Genomic DNA, 20,444 nt, shown 5'->3' with positions numbered 1-20,444 from the left:
TTCTAAACGGCTGGACCGATTGTGACGAAATCTGGTACAAAAATATATTAGACCTAAGGGCAGAAGATTGGCTAACTTAGAAAGGGATAGGCCAGTGGTCGGCAACCTTTTTTGACAGAAGAGCCAAAAGTTACAATATACAAAAATTTTCTGACTTTAAAGAGCCACTAAAAGTTTTCATAATATTTTTAAAATAATTTTATTTTTAAATTTTAATAGCTATAATAATACAATTTTACGGTTATTAATTAATCGGTTATATCAAGAGCGGCACATTAAGATCAAAATATATAAAGAGTTACAACAATGTGAGTATTGGCTTTACAAGTCTTTTGAAAGTTTTGTTAAGTCTGGCTCATAAGTTGTTGTTTTAAGTATCAAATTATTGTTATGTATTATTTCATATTTTCAAAAGCACCAAAACTAATATAATATAAAAAAATTTATATTATAAAATATTATAAAATATTATAAAATATTGTTTTTGAACATAAAATATTAATTTTTGCTTGGGAGCTGGAGAGTCGCGACTTAAGATCCAAAGAGCCACAGGTTGCCGAACCCTGGGATAGGCCCAACCCCGGGAGGGGTCAAACAGACATTTTAAAATTTACAATGGACATTTTGGTTTATTTATAAATGGTTGCTATTAGTGATGGTTGCTTATTATTATTATATAACATATTATATCACTGAATTATTGTTAACTGTGCACTTCATAATCCGTGAAAAATTCTACCTCTTATATGTATTTTTTGTATTTATGTTATAATAATGCCATTTCTAAGCAGTTATGATTCGCCAAAAAAAAGATTGATAGCCATCGATAGTTGTATACGTCTTAAGCACGAAAGAAAATGGCAATACGATATTAGCTTCAGAAATATATATTTAAAAATGAATTTCCATTTGTTCGTCCCTTATGCATTCCCAAAATGATGTACCAATAACGATTAAATTTGGTACAAAGATATATTAGACCTATTGGCAGAAGATAGGCTAAGTTAAAAAGCGATAGGCCCCAAATATCATTCAATTGAATATTTGAATTGGCAGGCTATTCTTAATAAAACGAATAAAATTAAATAATGATAAACTAAAGTATTGAATATCGTTATAAGATTATTATTATTTGGTATATTTTAACTGTTGTTTATATATATGGAAATATACCGCATGCATAATCACTGGAAACATATTTAATACACTATTTGAGACATATAATATATAAGAGATAAGATTTTTAATGGGCTACGAAGTGCACGGGTTCAGCTAGTTATTTATACAATTATAAATTATGACATGTGATATTATTTCAGCATTAAGATGAAATAGTAAAAACCATACATTTTCAACATAAAAAAAAGGCGGGTAAGTCGTGGATGTCGCTCTGCTGTACAGTAGATTAAAAGTGGGTTACTGTAATGGATGGAATTAAATTTGAATCCAATGATATTATATAATTGTATACGAAAAATGATTCTGAGCGAAGACGATTTATCTGTCTAGGATATATTATAGATTATTAAAAATTTTCAAATCTTAGATTTAAAAAGAAAATTTTTTAATAATTTCTAGTTTAAAATAATTTGCGAATTTTAGTGATTAACGTGATTTTTACATATGTTGTTAAAATTCAAACTTTGAATGCTTGTAAAAAAAAAATTGTGCCAATATATTTCTTTTATATTTCACCTGCTATTGTAAAAATATATTAGGAGCCTTATATAAAATTTAAAATTCTTAGACATAAAAGGAAAATTTTTTATGAATTTCTAGCATAAAATAATTTGAACATTGCTGTAATTTTTACGTATTTTGTCAAAATTCAAACTTTGAATGCTTATAAAAAAGAATTGTAACTATGAATTTATTTTATTTTTCAATTTTTCAATTGCTATTGTAAAAATATGTTATGAGCCTTGTATTAAATTTTCAAATCTTAGGATTTAAAAGAAAAACTTTTATGAATTTCTATCTAAGATAATTTGAACATTGCCGTAATTTTTACGTATTTAGTCAAAATTTGAACTTTTAATGGTTATAAAAAAAAAATTGTGACTATGAATTTCTTTTATTTTTCAACTGCTATTGTAACAATATGTTAAGAGCCTTGTATTAACTTTTCAAGCTTTTCTGCCTAACAAATCAATTTTTATCGATATTTATAGAAAAAAAAAACTAAAAAAGTTGAAAAATTAAAATGTCAGTAAACAGCTCAAAACAAATATTATTAGCTTAAAATAATTTGTGAATTTTCGTGATTTTTACGTATTTTGTCAAAATTCAAACTTTGAATGCTTATAAAAAAAAATTGTGACTATGAATTTCTTTTATTTTTCAACTGCTATTGTAACAATATGTTGAGAGCCTTGTATTAAATTTTCAAGCTTTTCTGCCTAACAAATAAATTTTTATCGATATTAATTAAAAAAAAACTAATAATGATCGAAAATTTGAAATGCCTATGAATAGTTCAACTTAAGTTGAAATTTTTTGAAAATTGCATGGTGGATAGAATATACTTATATAAACATTCGGTGAAAATTTCATGTATTTTGTAGAAAAATGAGTGTGCGTAAAATTTCCCGTTTTCCCCTAAATTTTTAGTTTGTTTTTCTCGATTATTTAGAAAAGTATTAAGAATTTTACTTTTGACCCCCCAAAGTACCAACTAGATTCACTTTCTGATCGAACGAGGTACTGAAGTCAGAAATCGAAGCATTTTTACTATCCAAAACATGATGACGGACACAAAAAAAAAAAAAACACATCATAGTAAAATCAATACTTTCATCTCTCCGCTCAGAATCTAAAATAACAAAAAACAAAAGAAGGTCTAAAGATATTAAAAGTAAATTACGCATTTATTTGTCAACCATTCGCCCAAGAAGCGAAGACCTATGTTTCGTTTGCCAATCACAAGTATCACGCTACTAATTAACTTAAACGTCTTAAACTGATATTTTTATAATATTTTTTTAATACTTTCTTTAACAGGAATATATAGCCAGCCTTTTATTTTTTTTTGGGAAGGGGATCGGATCTCATGGACCCTCTAGCAACGACCCCGTTCTTTAAGCCGTTTAAATTTAAATTATTTAAATTTAAAATTATTGTCATTTTTAAAAATTAAATGCCAGCATATAATATAAATCCATTAATTTACACAGGTTTGTAATTTTTACTTTAATCCATTACTTAAAGTGTATTGCCATTGTTATGGAACTAATTAGGGTGTAATCGTAAAAACAATGTCGAGTACCACTGATCTAGATAATATTATTATAAATTTTATGATTATATTACTGTGATTATAATAATGATTAGCTACAATAATTAATAAATCACAAATATTATATTAAATAGGTACATAAATACATTGTAGGCGTTCGAGGACTCGAGGTACAAGTAACTTACGGGCAAAGTATTAAACTATATTTTTAGTAGTTTTTCGAAAAGTACCTACACATTTTTCATTTAAGCAGGATAAAACTGAATAATATTATTTTACACCCTAATAATATTGTTACTATGATGTGTATCAGTGTATCGTATCGCAGTATTAATGTATTGTCTGTCTATTTCGTTTTTAAACGGTCTATTATTATCATCACAGAATATCGTATTTTTTTTTAATACCATTTTTTTGCACATCACGGCCAAAGTACAAACATAGAATACAGAATTTATACTTGTAATATAACGGAATAATAATATAGATTATAATATGTAGGTATAACTTATATCTTCACCCTACACATGTGTTTCTTCCAGATCACTCTTCGACTTCAGTTACTTAAAGTTACACTATTGTAAATATATAAATTTCAGAATATTATTGTAATCTTAAAATTACCAATTGTTAATTATCCTTAGTACTTTAAAAATATTTTATTGTTTTAATTATCATGTTATAATATTAAAACTATTATGTAAACTGTAAAATATCCATAGATTTAGATAGCCTTAGGCTAGGAATGTCTTATGTTTAAAATAAAAATAAAAAAAAGGTATAACTTATAATAATAATTAGGGCTAGGATTTATAATATGCAATTTGCATGTTTTTTCCTTTAGTCCAAATTGATTGGTTGTCAGATTTGTCCACGATTTGGCTTATTCTCGTTTAAATAGGACCAATTTTTTTTTGTGCATATTATGTACATAATGCATATAATTGCATATTCATAGATTTTTTTAGAATTCGATATTTTTTTTAACCAACATTTTTAATTTTTATAAGTTATTGTTAATTTTAAATGGTACTTCACGAAACCGACAGTTTTTGGTTTATCCATTGAATTTTCGTAAATATATAGCATAAATACTACCTATTTTATCTTAGGTCAGATAATATCCGTTCGCTACCTTATCGTTGGTCGGACGACTGGTAGAATTACTTACACATTGTTATTTGTTATACAGTAAGATAGAACAGAAAAATTGTATTGGCACGTCGCGTGTTGCGTAAATGTGCAGACGTTTATACTTAATAATTTGAATGGTTTTAATAACAGTGTCCAGTATGCCGAAAGTTCAAAGTGAATGTGCCAAGCTACGTCTAATTAAACTAATATTTAATGTAATAATATGAGCTAATAATGAGTAATAATAATAAATTATGAATTATAATAAATAATAATAAAAATTTGTTTTTGCATATTTTGGTAAATAAAATGCATATTTTACAATTTTTATTGCATATAAATCCTAGCCCTAAATTAATAATATTGCTGTGATAGCGTGATGTTTATGTAATAGGTAGTGATTACAATAAATAATAAATAATAAATCGTAAGTATATTACATGCGTTGTATTCGATGTACAATATTTTACACATCAGGAACTCAGAAGGAAAGCTTTAGCGCTACTCGTGTTGTAATATTGTAACACGTATATAATAATATTATAGTGACGCCGTAGACTGCTGTTAAAGTACAAACACAAACACAAAAACACACACACACACACTCACACAGACTACACACACACACACACATTACACAAACAAGACCGACTGCATGTCATAAAATATTTTATTATTATTATTATTATTATTATGATAACTGTTGTTATTATACTGTGGCGAAAACGAGCGCTGCTCGACGGCACCGTTTTTCTGCTGAGTTCCTAGTACCGAATATTACTGTTTTGAGGAACAGTTTTGCGTGGGCGTTCCAACTCTTTACGTTCGAGTGTAGTCGAATTGACTTCTAGTTGTCGGTTATATTTTTGACAGATTTCAATCGATAGAAAGCCGAAATAGGTACACAAAGTTTCTACCGAGCGTGCGCGTCCCCGCATTACCCGAACACTTTAACTGTAGTAGCAAAAAGAAAACGCGCCTAAATTTATTGTGATTACCAAGTCAAAATCACTTTTGTTATCTAGACCATTAATGCTTGTATGTTTTTTTTTTAAGGTTATATTAAAATACGAATAGGTATAAATGATATTATCAAATAAAAAAAAAAAAAAGCGGGTAAGTCGTGGATGTCGCTCTGCTCTACGGTAGGTTACTGTAATGGATGGGATTAAATTTGAATGCAATGATAGGTATCATTGTATACGAAAAACGATTCTGAACGGAGATGATTTTTCAGCCTATATTATATTTTAATATTGTCATATATTCTATTTTGAAACAAATATTTTATTTTTCAATTAAGACGCATTTTGCATATGGCATGGTTAATCAATTAGTGTAGTTATCATGTAGTTATCATATTCATAATACTTTATATTATCATAGATAACGAATACCTGGTTTGAGGATAAATCGTTATCATTACGCGATTTCATAAGAATTTAAAACTCAAACGCTCAAAACATTTTTCCTATAATGACGCTTCAAATTTTCTCTATAGCTATTTGAAGCAAAACTTGTAAAATTGAGTAAAATTGTATTGTCATTTGTAAAAAAAAAAAAACTAAAAGGTTGACATTTTCAAGTGTCTATAAATAACTTAACAAGATTTGAAATATTTTAAAAAATTTTATCAAGTATAGAGAATGCAAGTATAAATATTCAGTGAAAATTCCAAGTGTCTTTCTATCATTTGCTTTAGAGTTACACCAAATATCAAAATCCGATTTTTGCGTAAAAATTCTTGTTTATCCTTGATTTTAGATTCTGAGCGGAGCGATGAATGTATTGATTTTACCATGATGCGTGTTTTTTTTTTTTTTTTTTGTATCTGTCATCACGTTTTGGGACAGTAAAAGTGCTTCGATTTTTGACTTCAGTACCTCGTTCGATCAAAAAGTGAATCTAGTTGGTACTTTGGTGGGGTCGAAAGTAAAAAATTCTTAATACTTTTCTAAATAATCGAGAAAAACAAACTAAAAATTAAGGGAAAATTTACGCACACTCATTTTTCGACAAAATCGATTTTGGTTTTTGATGTAACTTTAAAACAAATTACCATAGATACATGAAACTTTCACCGAATGTTTATATAAGTATATTCTATCCACCATGCTATTTTAAAAAAATTTCGACTTAAGTTGAACTATTCATAGGCATTTGAAATGTTTGATCAATGATCATTATTAGTTTTTGTTTAATTTAATATCGATAAAAATTTATTTGTGAAGCAGAAAAGCTTGAAAATTTAATGAAAGGCTCTTAACATATTGTAACAATAGCAGTTGAAAAATAAAAGAAATTCATAGTCACAATTTTTTTTTATAAGCATTCAAAATTGAATTTTGACAAAATACGTAAAAATCACGAAAATTCACAAATTATTTTAAGCTAGAAATTCATAAAAAATTTTCTTTTTAAATCTAAGATTTAAAAATTTAATACAAGATTCCTTACAAGTTTTTCAATCTTTATCACAAATAAAAATTCCACCGAAAATTCAAATTAAATTTTTATGAGCATTTGAAATTTAAATTTTTACAACATTGGATTTTCACTTTTAGCGATATCCTTATTTTGGTGTAACTCTAAAACAAATGACCGCAGATTCTTGACATTTGGACTGAATGTTTATATAGGCATTTTATATATTTGATACAATTTTCAAAATATTTAGATTTGTTTTGAGCTGTTTACTGACATTTTAATTTTTCAACTTTTTTAGTTTTTTTTTCTATAAATATCGATAAAAATGTATTTGTTCGGTAGAAAAGCTTGAAAATACAAGGCTTCTAACACATTGTAACAACTAACAATAGCAGTTAAAAAATATTAAAAATACATAGGCACGATATTTTTTTACAAGCATTCAAAGTTTGAATTTTGACAACATACCTAAAAATCACGAAAATTCATAAATTATTTTATGCTAAGAATTCATAAAAAAAAATTCTTTTTATATCTAAGATTTGAAAATTTAATATAAGGCTCCTAACATATTTTTACAATAGCAGGTGAAAAATAAAAGAAATATATATGAATAATTTCTTTTAAAAAGCATTCAGAGTTTGAATTTTGACAACATATTATGTAAACATCACGAAAATCACGAAAATTCGCAAATTATTTTAAACTAGAAATTCATAAAAAATTTTCTTTTTAAATCTAAGATTTGAAAATTTTTAAGAATCTATAATATATCCTAGACAGTTAACCGTCTTCGCTCAGAATCGTTTTTCGTATACAATGAAATAATATCATTGGATTCAAATTTAATTCCATCCATTACAGTAACCCACTTTTAACCTACTGTACAGCAGAGCGACATCCACGACTTACCCGCCTTTTTTTTTATTGTTTTTCCGAAGCTTTTGAAAACTATTAGAAAATTCAAAATTTGACCTCCCCAATGCACTAACTAGATTTACTTTTCAACCGCAAAAGCTACTAAAGTTAAAAATCGAACAATTATTTCGATAACTTATTGTATACACACACATGAAAAAAACACACAACATTGTAAAATCATTAATCAATACATTTATCGCTCCACCTAGAATCTAAAACTCATTACAGGAATATATTTTTATATCAATTATCATAAAATTGGAATGATCGACAATTCAATGATGATTTTATCATTAGTATAATATATTATATAACCCACAACGTAGTTGAGATTAGTATCTATATTGTTTGCACTTTAGAGATAACTATTATACTTTTTATTTATTACAAACAACTTACATCAGCTTTATAAGATAAATATAGGTACTATAATATAATATAATTTTATAAGTGTTTCCAATAAAATACATCTTAGCTCAACTTCAGGTAATCGTGTACTAATTTTTGTTATTAATTCTTACTTATTACAAAACCAAATATTATACAGTGTGATCACGATAAGTGGAAACACTCAATAACTATTTGCAGGCTTCATATATTTCAATTCTGCTTTTTCGACTAACTAATAAACATTATTATATACATTTTCAAATAATTAGACTATTTTTTTGACACTTAACTTTGCGCATGCGCACAATAACTTTTTTTTTTTAAATGGCATGATCCATTTTTGACCACAAATTATTTTTTTTGGTATTTTTTTTATGAATTTTAGTGGTTGAATTTCTTTTCTAAGTCAAAAAATGACCGAGTTATAGCAATTTGATTTTACGTTATTTGCACGGGTATAACAGATTATAAAATACTTAGTTAATAATAATAAATACGTGAATAATAAAAATAAAATTACAAATATTAATTTTTTTATTCATACAAGTTTTATTTATCTAACAAATTGTTTAAACTGTGCACCATGGTGCTGTAAACAACATTCAACACGAATTAAAAATTCTCTGTTAATAGCAGAAATAATTTGTGCCTCTGTAATTTGATTACATGCAGCAACTATTTTGTTTTTCAATTCAAGAAGACACGTAGGTGGATTGGCATACACTACCGTTTTCAAATGACCCCATAGGAAGTAATCTAGTGGTGTAAGATCTGGTGACCTTGGTGGCCACTGAACTGCTCCATAAGTCCCTATCCACCGATTTGGAAAATATTCATTGAGGTAATTGCGAACAATATTTGCATTGTTATTTGCAATCTGTTATACCCGTGAAAATAACGTAAAATCAAATTGCTGTAACTCGGTCATTTTTTGACGTAGTAAAGAAATTCAACCACTAAAATTCATAAAAAAATACCAAAAAAAAATAATTTGTGGTCAAAAATGGATCATACCATTTAAAAAAAAAAGTTATTGTGCGCATGCGCAAAGTTAAGTGTCAAAAAAATAGTCTAATTATTTGAAAATGTGTATAATAATGTTTATTAGTTAGCCGAAAAAGCAGAATTGAAATATATGAGCCTGCACATAGTTATTGAGTGTTTCCACTTATCGTGATCACACTGTATACCTATTTAGGGTACCGAATTTTAAATATTTTAATGAGTTAGAGAAAAATGTTTTTGAATTTAAACGCGTTTGGGTTTGGTTTTATAAATGATTATAAATGTGGCGTATAATAATCGTATTAATACCCAGTGTTGTCAAAAATCAAGTTTTGACATCGATTAATATTATAATAATAAATTGTTACAAGTAGCTCCCCGCTCCGGGGTATAATTTTTTGTAATGAAAAGTTAAATTTAAAATAAAGAATAAGTAAGATGCTATTTTTGTTTGTGAAACAATACATAACTTATCTAACATTTTAGATTCTGAGCGGATCGATGAACGTATTGATTTTACCATGATGTGTTTTTTTATTTTTATTTTTTTTGTGTCTGTCATCACGTTTTGGGGAAGTAAAAGTGCTTTGATTTTTGACTTCAGTACCTCATTCGATCAGAAAGTGAATCTAGTTAGTACTTTTTTTTTTTGGGGGGGGGGGGGGGGTGGGTAAAAAGTAAAAAATTCTAAATTATCGTGATAAACAAACTAAAAATTAAGGGGAAAACGGGAAATTTTACGTACAATCAGTTTTCGAAAAAATCGATTTTGCTACTAGCTTTGATACTAGCTATAAGCTTTCTGGAGTCTGTAATAACTTGGTTTATTTGTAGGTAATTTAGTTATAAGATAGTTTGTAATTTGAACCAAAAAGAGTATATAATTATAGGTATTCGATTATTTGATATTCGTTATACTGACTATTTGACTGAGAATAAATTATTACTTATGATAAAAAAACTTAATAACTATACATACATTTATGACAGATATTATATAGCTACAACAATAGCTGTATGCGCAGCTTATTGGAAAGTAAAGTTCTAAACAGAATTTTGATTTGTATTATAATATATTATAATGTTTTTTTAACCAAGCTAATTAATTATGTTAGAATTCTGGATATTCTTTATCAAAATCTGAATTTTTCTTATATGATACTAATTTAAAATTATATTTTTACCTAAAATAATGAAATGATGATAATATTATATCATTATTTTAAGTAGGACCCGGATTTATATGTAATAAAAATCTATAAAATATGCAAAATCATTTTTTTTACAAATTAATAAATTATGCGATTTTGGGTAGAAATATTACATAATCTATACAGAATATGTACCTACCTATAAAAAGTTTATGAAAAAAAATTTTTTTAATGATATATACAGCATGATGTGTACATAGTACATATACTGTTATCTAATGTAGTCTGTATAGTTATAAATTTACCACTAGAAAATACAGTATTTTTCGCTGTTCATCAATAATAACTCATTGATGTACGTCATCATGAATTATTTACGAATTATTACGATCAACAGTAAGTAGGTACAGTCAGGTCTCTATAATCCGAAGGAGATTGGGGAAAGGGGTTAGGTTAAAATTAAGATTTTTTAATTATTAATCGTGTAAAAACTCGTAATTTCAAAAGACAATGAATTTATAAAAATATTTATATAATTATGAGTATAATTATGAACCTTACTATTTAAAATATTGATTTATTATTTTTTTTTTGTACACTGGTTTCTATTGTGGATTGGTATGCCTTGTCCCGCAAACGTCTAAGTAACATTAGTTCTTCGCAGCTTTGATCGTTTTGTTCAGCCCACTGGATGGCCGTATTTAACGCTTTTGTAGCTTCTGAAGCAGATAATTTTGAAGGGGGCAAAAATTCATCATCTTCTTCCTTCTCAATATCTTCTTTGGTCACGGCATGCATGATTTCATCATCAGTTAAAACTTCCTGGTGCTGTATCTCTTCATCGCAGCCCCCCGATGCCCACTGTTGAATTTCATCCTCAGTAATGGCTGTGTTTGGAGCCAACTTGGCTAAAAGTGGGGTAAGGATAATGTTTTCCTCTTGAACTTTAGTGGTTTCGTTCACATCCACCAGTTGTGGACTAAGATTTTTCCATGACATTTTAATCAGATGTGACGAGACAGATAACCAACAATTAGCCAAGTTAAAAACGACATCTTTAAGATTGATTTTTTTCAAAGCTGCTACCAAGTCAACTCCGTTTTCTCCATTCGCCAAAATATTCATAAGTAAAGTTTTTCGGTAATTCAATTTTATGTTTTGGATAACATTCTGATCCATTGGTTGAATCATAGCAGTTGTATTTGGTGGAAGAAACATCGCAAAAATTTTGCCATCTTCACTGCGAAGTTCATCTGCAGATGGGTGACCTGGGCAGTTATCCAATAGTAATACAGCTTCCATAGGAAAATTGATTGAAGAAAGATGACGACGAACGCTAGGAACAAATTCATTGTTGAACCAATCTAAAAATAAATCTCTTGTTACCCACGCATTCTTCTGCCCTCGGTAGCACACAGGAAGTGCAACCGATTTAAATGCACGAGGCTTTTGAGCCTTTCCTACAACAAGTAAACGAAGTTTATGGTTGCTCGTCGCATTAGCGCAAGGCATAAAAGTGACTCTTTCTTTCATAATCTTTCTATTGGGAGCGGCTTTTTCTGTAGATAACACTAAAGTGTGGTCAGGCAACATTCGCCAAAACAATCCAGATTCGTCGGAATTGTAAATTTGTTCTGCTTTAAAATTTTTTTGTATGACAAGTTGTTCAAAGTCTTTTTGGAACGATTCGATGCAGTCAACTTTACTCGAAAGTTTTTCACCAGAAATGTTGAGACGCCTTATCCGATGACGCTTTTTGAAGTTGTCTAACCAACCTTTGCACGCATTAAAAGCATGGTTATTTTTTGAGAATTGGCGGTGAAAAGATCGTGCTTTTTCACAAAGCATTTCACCACTCACTGGAACGTGTAAACGTCTTTGTTGAATAAACCACATAAAAACCGCACTCTCAACATTTGGATTTTCTGGTTTTTTCAATGTTTTACGCTTACCTAGACCATTTTCCGTTTCAATGACAAACTTCTGTATTTTTTCCTTGTTCTTTTTAATATCACTGATGGTAGATACACCTATCCCAAATTGTCTTGAGATAGCACTGTAGCTGGCCCCTTTGTTAATTAACTTTATAACTTCTAACTTATCCTGTAATTTTAATGTAACATGCTTACGTGGAGCCATTTTAAGAAAAATACGCAAATAAATGTTACAATAAGCAGTGTAAAACGATCTTTATGCAGTACGACACTCAACTGACGAACGTATGTAATCGACGTTCATAATATCTAAACGACATACACGTGCGATTAATAACATAATCGAAAAATTTTATTAGTGGAAAATATTATTTATAATTAATACATACATACATACATACATACATAAATATTACATATAGCGATAAGATAATTCTCAAGCCCGTTCGGATTACCGCGTCTTTCGGATTAGCTTGTGTTCGGATTATCGAGACCCGACTGTAGGTACTTGTACAAGTTGCACAGAAATAAATATAACTATTTTAACGAACAGTGGTAGAATTAAAGTAATTATTATTTGATTATTATTAATATTTCAAAATATGCAACATGTATGCCACTATCAAGAAATATGAAATTAATATGCATTTTCATTCAAATATGCAACAAAAAAAAAGTAACCATAGAATCTACACATTATAATGTGTATTGACAATAATCAACATTAATCTAGGTGAATTGTAGAAGAATATGCATTTGCATATAAATCCGGGCCCTAATCATAATGTAGCTTTGAACTCGATTGTGACATAAGATATAATCGTATAATGATGTAAATAGGTCAGTGGAATAACTATAGCCTATAGGTACTCAGAAACTAAAACGGAATATAATTCTGTGTTATTAACTTCACTTACTTCATTGTATTATACCACTCTACTACAAAAACTTGTGCTTAAAGGTACTATTGAATAAATATATATTTTCTTAAAATACCCGAGATGTGCAATCATTATTTTGGTGTAAATTACAATCACTTTTCAAAAATGTTGGTACAAATTGCATGACGTGTTGTATCATAATATTATATTTTTGGGCAATTTTGGTACAAATTTACAACAGCCCATTTATACTTGTATCGTTATAATTTAATGTTTATAATAACATGAACATACAATTGTTTAACTTTAATATACATTTAAATTTAAAAAAAGTAATTTATATAAATATTATAGCAAATAATAATTAATAAAAAAAAAATAATACAATAATAATTAGAGAGTTTACCACCGCCGATACTAGACTACACACTATATTCTCGGTAGATAATGGTATAAAGCATAATATTGAATAACAATTTTTTTTTATGTCTTAACAATATAAAATAGTAGCATTTTGATCGATAAAAATTAAACGAAACTTATAGGTACACAAATCGAAAATTAAAGTAACTCTCTCAACCTTTGCATACGTCAACCGACCACACTCAGGATTATTATACTATTATTACGCATTAGGTACATCAAAACAATCATACTACAGCCAGTAAATGATAATATACAGACATTTTCATCTAACACTTAATTTCCCGATTGCCATTGGATACTTTGATTGCATAGGGATTTTTTTCTGGCTATCTAAGTGGGTACTTACATACTAAAATAAACATTATTATAAAAGTACGTGGACACACAGTTTAACTAGTATTTTTTTTTGTTATTTTTAATAACAACATATTTTTCATAACATTTTTGGTATCAAGTGTTTTTTTTTCTGGTCAAATTGGCTCTAATACCTATCGCTCTATAAACAAACAAAATTCTGAATTCAAGAATTATTTCAAATTTAATTGTTTTCTCCTCGATTTATTAAAATGCTAGAATACGTTAATTCGTTTAGTATTTTAAGGTGATTTTTTTTTTTTAAGATTTTGTAAGTCTTTCATTACTTACTGAATTTGTTTTCTCTAGTATATATACTATATTTATAATACAATTTTAGTCGTTATATTTTAGGAGATTATTCAAGTTAGCGATTGGTATTGTAATAGTCAATTACTTCTCGTATCTATTATCATATTTTATTTAATAAAAATGGTTATTTTTGGTTTTTAAAATGATATGACGTTTACGTTCATAACAGATGTTTTGTTGATTGATATCATACGTTCGTAAAAGTGAAGGGTTAAATATTATTACACTAATTATACGATTTTTATTTTAAGTACTAAAATAATTTGTGATTAAATAACAATAACAATAATTTAATCTTGAGATATTTCAATAAATAAGTGTTGTCATTGAAAAAAAATACTAGTTTTACAGGGCGTGTTCGTCCGAGAGAGTTAACAGTTGAAATGTTACAGTGATATCCTATAGCCTATATAGGTAAGCTATTCCTAGGGTTTCAACTAAGTCCCAAATAAAAACCCAACGTAATCCAGAAATTTAGTGTTATTTGAAAAACTTTCATTATCACAATACTATGATAAAAATATCTACAACGGTGCGATATTTAAAAAGTGTACGGCGGCTAGTACAATAGGTAATACAATAAAAACATAACGTTAGCCATGGGAAAAAAATATGAAAAAATATACATAATAATATACAATATTATACTATATACTATATATAAATAAGCGCAAATAGTGTTTAAGATTTTGGGGTGTTGACGACTTATTCATATTATATTGCAACGTGTCGTAAAATCTTCAGATTTTTTTGGTAGTACTATATAAAAGTTAGTGGCAGGGAAGGAGTTTAGTCCCCCATTAGCCCTTATAATGAAATACCAGGGAATTTAGACAACAGAGATCTCGCTGTTTGCGCCTAAGAGTCTATACTTAATATATACATAACAACGAATACAAGTTGAATATTTACACATAGTTTGTATGATATCATTATAATCGTAATGAGAAAAAAAGAGTGTCCTGAGAAATAAAACTATGAAGTGATACAATAAATTTCAAGCGGTACAGAGTAATGATATATATAATTACACGTTAAAGACAAAATAAACAAATTCACGGACACACCAAAAAAAAAAAAAAAAAAACTGTAGGATACATTATATAATAATAACACATAATAATATACAAAACATAGAAATATATATTTATTTACGACGGTGCGTCTAATATATTATGTACACGACGCGATACTCGTGTGGCTTATATTATATTATATTATTATGTACACACGACAATATTATTCAATAAACTACTATAAAACTGTATATAAAAATTACGCTTATTATAGTGTGGTCAATGTATCGAATCACACACAAATTATCATTATATTATACACTGCGGAGACTGAGAAGACGATATCACTGACACTGACAATGCTGTTGCCACTGCTGATGCTATTGATTCAGGTTCGTCGGCTTAGAGGAATCCCATGTCGAGAGCGTTGTACAGGGCCCGGAGGTCACTGTGGCCGGACACCCGCCAAAATGGAAAGTTCATCTGAAAATAGGAATGAAAGTTAGAAATTGAAATTGAAATAATTTATTACTCGAGTTAATTATTAAGCCGTTAAAGACGACATCGGGATACGGATAGTATGTAATTATAACTAGAGTGCACTTTTTTTTTTAAATTTTATTTACAGAAGTTACAAAAAGCTATTACAATAGTAATAAAATTACATAATTACGACATTCATTAAGATAGAAATCCATTAGTAACAATTCTTTATGTAGTTATCTACGTTTTTCAAGTCTGCGTGGCGGCTTTTTTTCAATTTTATTATGGATTGTTCAATACAAATTGATTCTCTAAACCTGAGATGATGCTAATGCACCTACAACGTGTACTAAAATGTTGATGGAAGCATTTATACATCATTTTTGCTGGTTCAGCGGTAGTACCAACTTCAACTAAGTTATTAGGCTTAAATCGTTTTGTAGGGAAAGATTTGAAATTCTCTATTTTACACAAATCTAAACTGAGACAATTTGTCAGTTTATGTGTATGATAAATCATCATTTAAATATATTTTTATTAAATTATTTAATTTTATTATAAGTTATAATATTGTATAGACTATATCATAGGCAATATAAAAAAATTAATCTAAATGCTTTTAAAATATCATAGTTGTCTATATATTATATATAATAATTGTACGTAAAAATGTTAAAGTTTTACATTGAAAATATTTTTTAATTAGAATAAAATATCTAAAAATATTGTATTCTTAGTTTATACCTCTAATTTCGTTCACATTCATAATTATATAGTATTTAAAAATTATTCAAGTTTAAATATGTTTTAATATTATGGTTCCTGCAGAGTGAATAAATAATAAATAATAAATTATATATACATACAAGTTTTTCACTTTTTAATTGTATCAAAAAAAAACCAAATAAATTTTGTCGAAAACTGGTTTTCCCAATAAAAAATCTGTTAATTTTCTATTTTGTCCTCTAAGGCTCTAAGAGTACCAACTATATCCAATTTACTATCAAAAACCACCCTCTGCAATTTCGAAGATCAAAACTTATTTCTACTTCAAACGTTGCATTCAGAATCTTAAATGAATATTTGACTGTAGTTTTTTAGCTTATTGCTTATTTACCTATTTGAAAATAATCAGACCGATCTTAAAAAAATTTCAGACATTTTAATTCAATACAATGGGAAGGCTTAGAAATTAGTTTGAATTACATTAGAAAAAATACCAAGTGCCATAATATCTAATCCACCACTGGTAGGTGGCCCATTACGATCGAATTAATTTACAGAGCTAGGTTCCGTGAACTGAGGTACCTAGACTTTACATTCAAATTGAGATATGACTATATATATAGTATACACAATGCCGTGTTTTATATTTGTTTTTTTTCTCCCAGGTGAAGTCGGGTTATCCAGTGGTTTGAATAAGTAATAATAATTGTTATATTAGTATGCTAATAAGTAATAATAAGTACCTGTCGGGCCGCCCGTTCCTCTTCGGCTCCGTCGCCGATTACCACGTATGTGCACTTTCGGCCGTACCTCTGCACCACCCGATCGAAACACGATTCCTTGGACGATCCGGCTGATGCCGCAGACCCCGCAGTTCCACCTCCACCGGACTTACCACCACCCGCCGACGGTCCACCACCGCCACCTGAGGCGGAGTATACGTTTTCTACAGCAAAGTGTGGCCCGAGCCCGTACAGGAGCAGCTTGGCCAACGCCGGTATCAGGTGTGTGGTGGTGACCAGAACATTGACACAGTTGGGCCTGCGGTGATCGTAAAAATAGTTCATTATAATATTCATTTTAGTTATTAAATTATAATTTATAAGATAATAATAATAATGGGCATTCTCAGTGATGTGAAAATTCTCGAGGATATCCTTAAGCTTAGGAATTCATATAATAATTATAATGTACTGTTATATGTATCTTGAAAACAAATTTTCTACGTTTTTGAAATTTGAGTTCTTAACCTTTGAAAAACAAATTTTTAATTTTATGTATTGATAGTTTTAACATTCTAATAAAATCGAAGTGAAGAAATTAATGAAAAATTTAAGTGTCATTTTTAAGTGAATTTCAATATAACTTCAAATATTTTCAGAAATGTTATCGGATAAATAGGTTAGTTAGGTATAGGTAATAATATAATTGTTAAAACTTAAAATAATAATAATACTTTTGACAGTTAAAACTAAATAATTTGTTTTTCGTATGATTATCTATTTATTTAACAGTTACACAGACTAGAGATCACTTACTACTTACATTTTACACAACACGCGGTTACAAAATTGCCTATATAGTACCCCTTAAAATGATCAGTTTTTAATCCTCTTAACCAAGAAGAGAAATGAAAGGTTTTTGATGGTGAGCTTCGTCATCCAAGTGAGAATTTACTGCGGGTATCTTAAATATAATAATATAATTGGAATCTAAAAGTTCATATAAGTATGCAAGACGGGGAGTAGAGCTGACAGATCCAGAAAGGAAACATTATGATAGCGACGTTGGTCTACATAGTAGGAGAGATTTAGATTTACGGTAGTAAAGTCATTCTGAGAGCAGCTCACATAAAAAGTTTATTTAACAAAACTAAAAAAATGTTTACTGGACACGCTCAAGTTGTTTGCAAGTGATCACAGTCTACGGATCCCATATACAATTTAGCTATACTCAACTGTGGTCGGAAAAAGTACTATTGAAGACATTTGAGTGGATACCCATTCCTTTAAATAATATATTATTATAAACCAGAGCTTGAAATCAATTTTAAAATCAATTTAAATTTCGATGAAAATCCTTAAAAATCCTATATGAAAACAAAAGTATAATGAAAATCGAAATTGTTTTATAATGCTATTCGAAATCTACAACTATTGAAATTGAAATTAATTAAACTTTTATAATCTAAAAAAAAAACCCATTAAGAATATAATATAGCAAAATTTAATTCCATATTTAAATTCAACACTAGCCAACAGGTCAATAATATTTTTCATCGGTATAGTTAATTTAATTTTCTTAGTACCATTTCACATCCACTCTCAGTAACGAAATGTTTATATGGAACGTGCAAACATCGATCGTAGTTTGTTGAAATTTAGGCATCAAAATCAAAATTAAAATTATAAAAATAGAAAAGCTAATATTTTAAATTAAATAAAAAGAAAAATTATGTTTAAAATCTAATTACAAATCAGGGAAATATTATAATTTATGATACTGTGCAACGATATAAAAAATAATAAAATAAAAAAATAGACATACCTACCTATTGTTTTGATTGGACAAAAATTTAAAGTTGATAAGCGAAATTGAAATAAAAATCAAAAATTCAAGCCTTAGCTCTTATATGCTTATACATCATAATAATATATTATACCTCTGACTACTTATAATTTATACAATGTAACAATATAAATATAAGTCATGGCCTATATAAAACAATAGCAATAATAAACACTTTTGTAAACGAACCTTGAATTTATGACGTTCAAGCACTTGACAGCCATTGTAAGCCAGTCGTCGGTGTGCAATTCGATATCACTCCGGAGCTGAAGCCAAGCGTCCCGTTTGCCGGGTCCTAGCAGTCCTACAACATAAAAAATCAAAATTGTTTATAAAACTTAAAAATTCAAGCACGCCAGATATAATAGACGCAAATCTCACAAAAAATGTCAATAGCAGCCTCAAGGGAACTTCCTGGCCTTAAATAAAAAAAAAAAAAATGGAGTAGTCGTTACACGCCACATAAGTCAATTTAGGATAAATGTACGTGGTCGTTTGGATGTAAGGACAATTGAACGTAAAAAAAACATTATAAACATTAGTTAATTATACTGATTATTATAATATGTTTATAGAACGTCAAAAATGTATATAAAATATTTAAAAAGTTGTTGAATATCAAACATACGTATTTTGTGCCTCAGGTAAGAAAAAAAACGCCCCCTTCCGACCTAAATTTCTTTAGCAATAGGTGTATTTGTAAAAAAAAAAACGATAGCTCATTAGTATCTGAGTGTCATTACTTTTTTTCATCAGACAAATGACGTAGGTACAGTATATAAAAATTATCTTCAAAATTTAGCGCCCCTAAAAATTTACTGTCCGGGACTCAAACCCCCCTGCCACCCTAAATACGGCACAAAACTGTATACTAATTATATTTGTTATAATACGTCCAAAATATAATGTAAGTATAAAATATATTTAAGAAGTTTTTAATGTCAAAAATAGTTATTTATATTAATTATATTTTCTTGTGTAATAAATAATAATATTAAAAAATGATCAACATAATTGTTATCAATGCTAAGAAATATTTTGAGCTCCACGTAAAAATTATATTTTAGTTCTAGTGCCAAAACTTTCAACAATTCTTAAAATATGTTTATCCGCGTTTAAACTACGTAATATTAAATAATAATTGATAACGATAAAGTTTGGTACGACAGTATACCATTAGTTATATTATACGAATTTAATATTGTGATATAAATGGTTTTATATAAACCTATGAATAAACCAGAAATATTAATTTAGATTGTTAACAGTTATAATAATAATATTTATTTGATTTTTTTATATATTTTAGATTCTGAACAAAGTGATATGAATGTATTGATTTTACAATGAGGTGTGTTTTTTTTTTTTTTCTGTGTACAACATAACTAGTCGAAATAATGCTTCAATTTCAAACTTTGGGGGTGGTTTCCGATATAAAAGTGAATATCCTTAGTGCATTATACAGGTCAAAAGTAAACATT

At 28.2% G+C, this 20,444-nt stretch overlaps 1 protein-coding gene across 1 annotated transcript in view; it reads right to left on the bottom strand.

The window, feature by feature from the left end:
- Positions 1 to 13,323: 13,323 nt before the first annotated feature.
- The window catches only part of eya (eya transcriptional coactivator and phosphatase 2), a 36,517-nt gene continuing 29,396 nt past the window's right edge, over positions 13,324 to 20,444 (bottom strand). Inside the window, exons 7-9 of the mRNA XM_089216056.1 lie at positions 19,153 to 19,267; positions 17,139 to 17,436; positions 13,324 to 15,669 (exon numbers count right to left, since the gene is read on the bottom strand). Of these exons, the coding sequence (XP_089072182.1) occupies positions 15,589 to 15,669; positions 17,139 to 17,436; positions 19,153 to 19,267 (494 nt within the window). The 3' untranslated portion in view covers positions 13,324 to 15,588. The remainder of the gene's footprint in view (positions 15,670 to 17,138; positions 17,437 to 19,152; positions 19,268 to 20,444) is intronic.

Source organism: Diuraphis noxia, unplaced genomic scaffold (assembly GCF_037042655.1).
Source record: "Diuraphis noxia isolate RWA-SAM2 unplaced genomic scaffold, SU_Dnox_SAM2 contig0001, whole genome shotgun sequence".
Taxonomy (NCBI): Eukaryota; Metazoa; Arthropoda; class Insecta; order Hemiptera; family Aphididae; genus Diuraphis; species Diuraphis noxia.
This window is presented reverse-complemented; position numbering and strand designations above follow the sequence as displayed.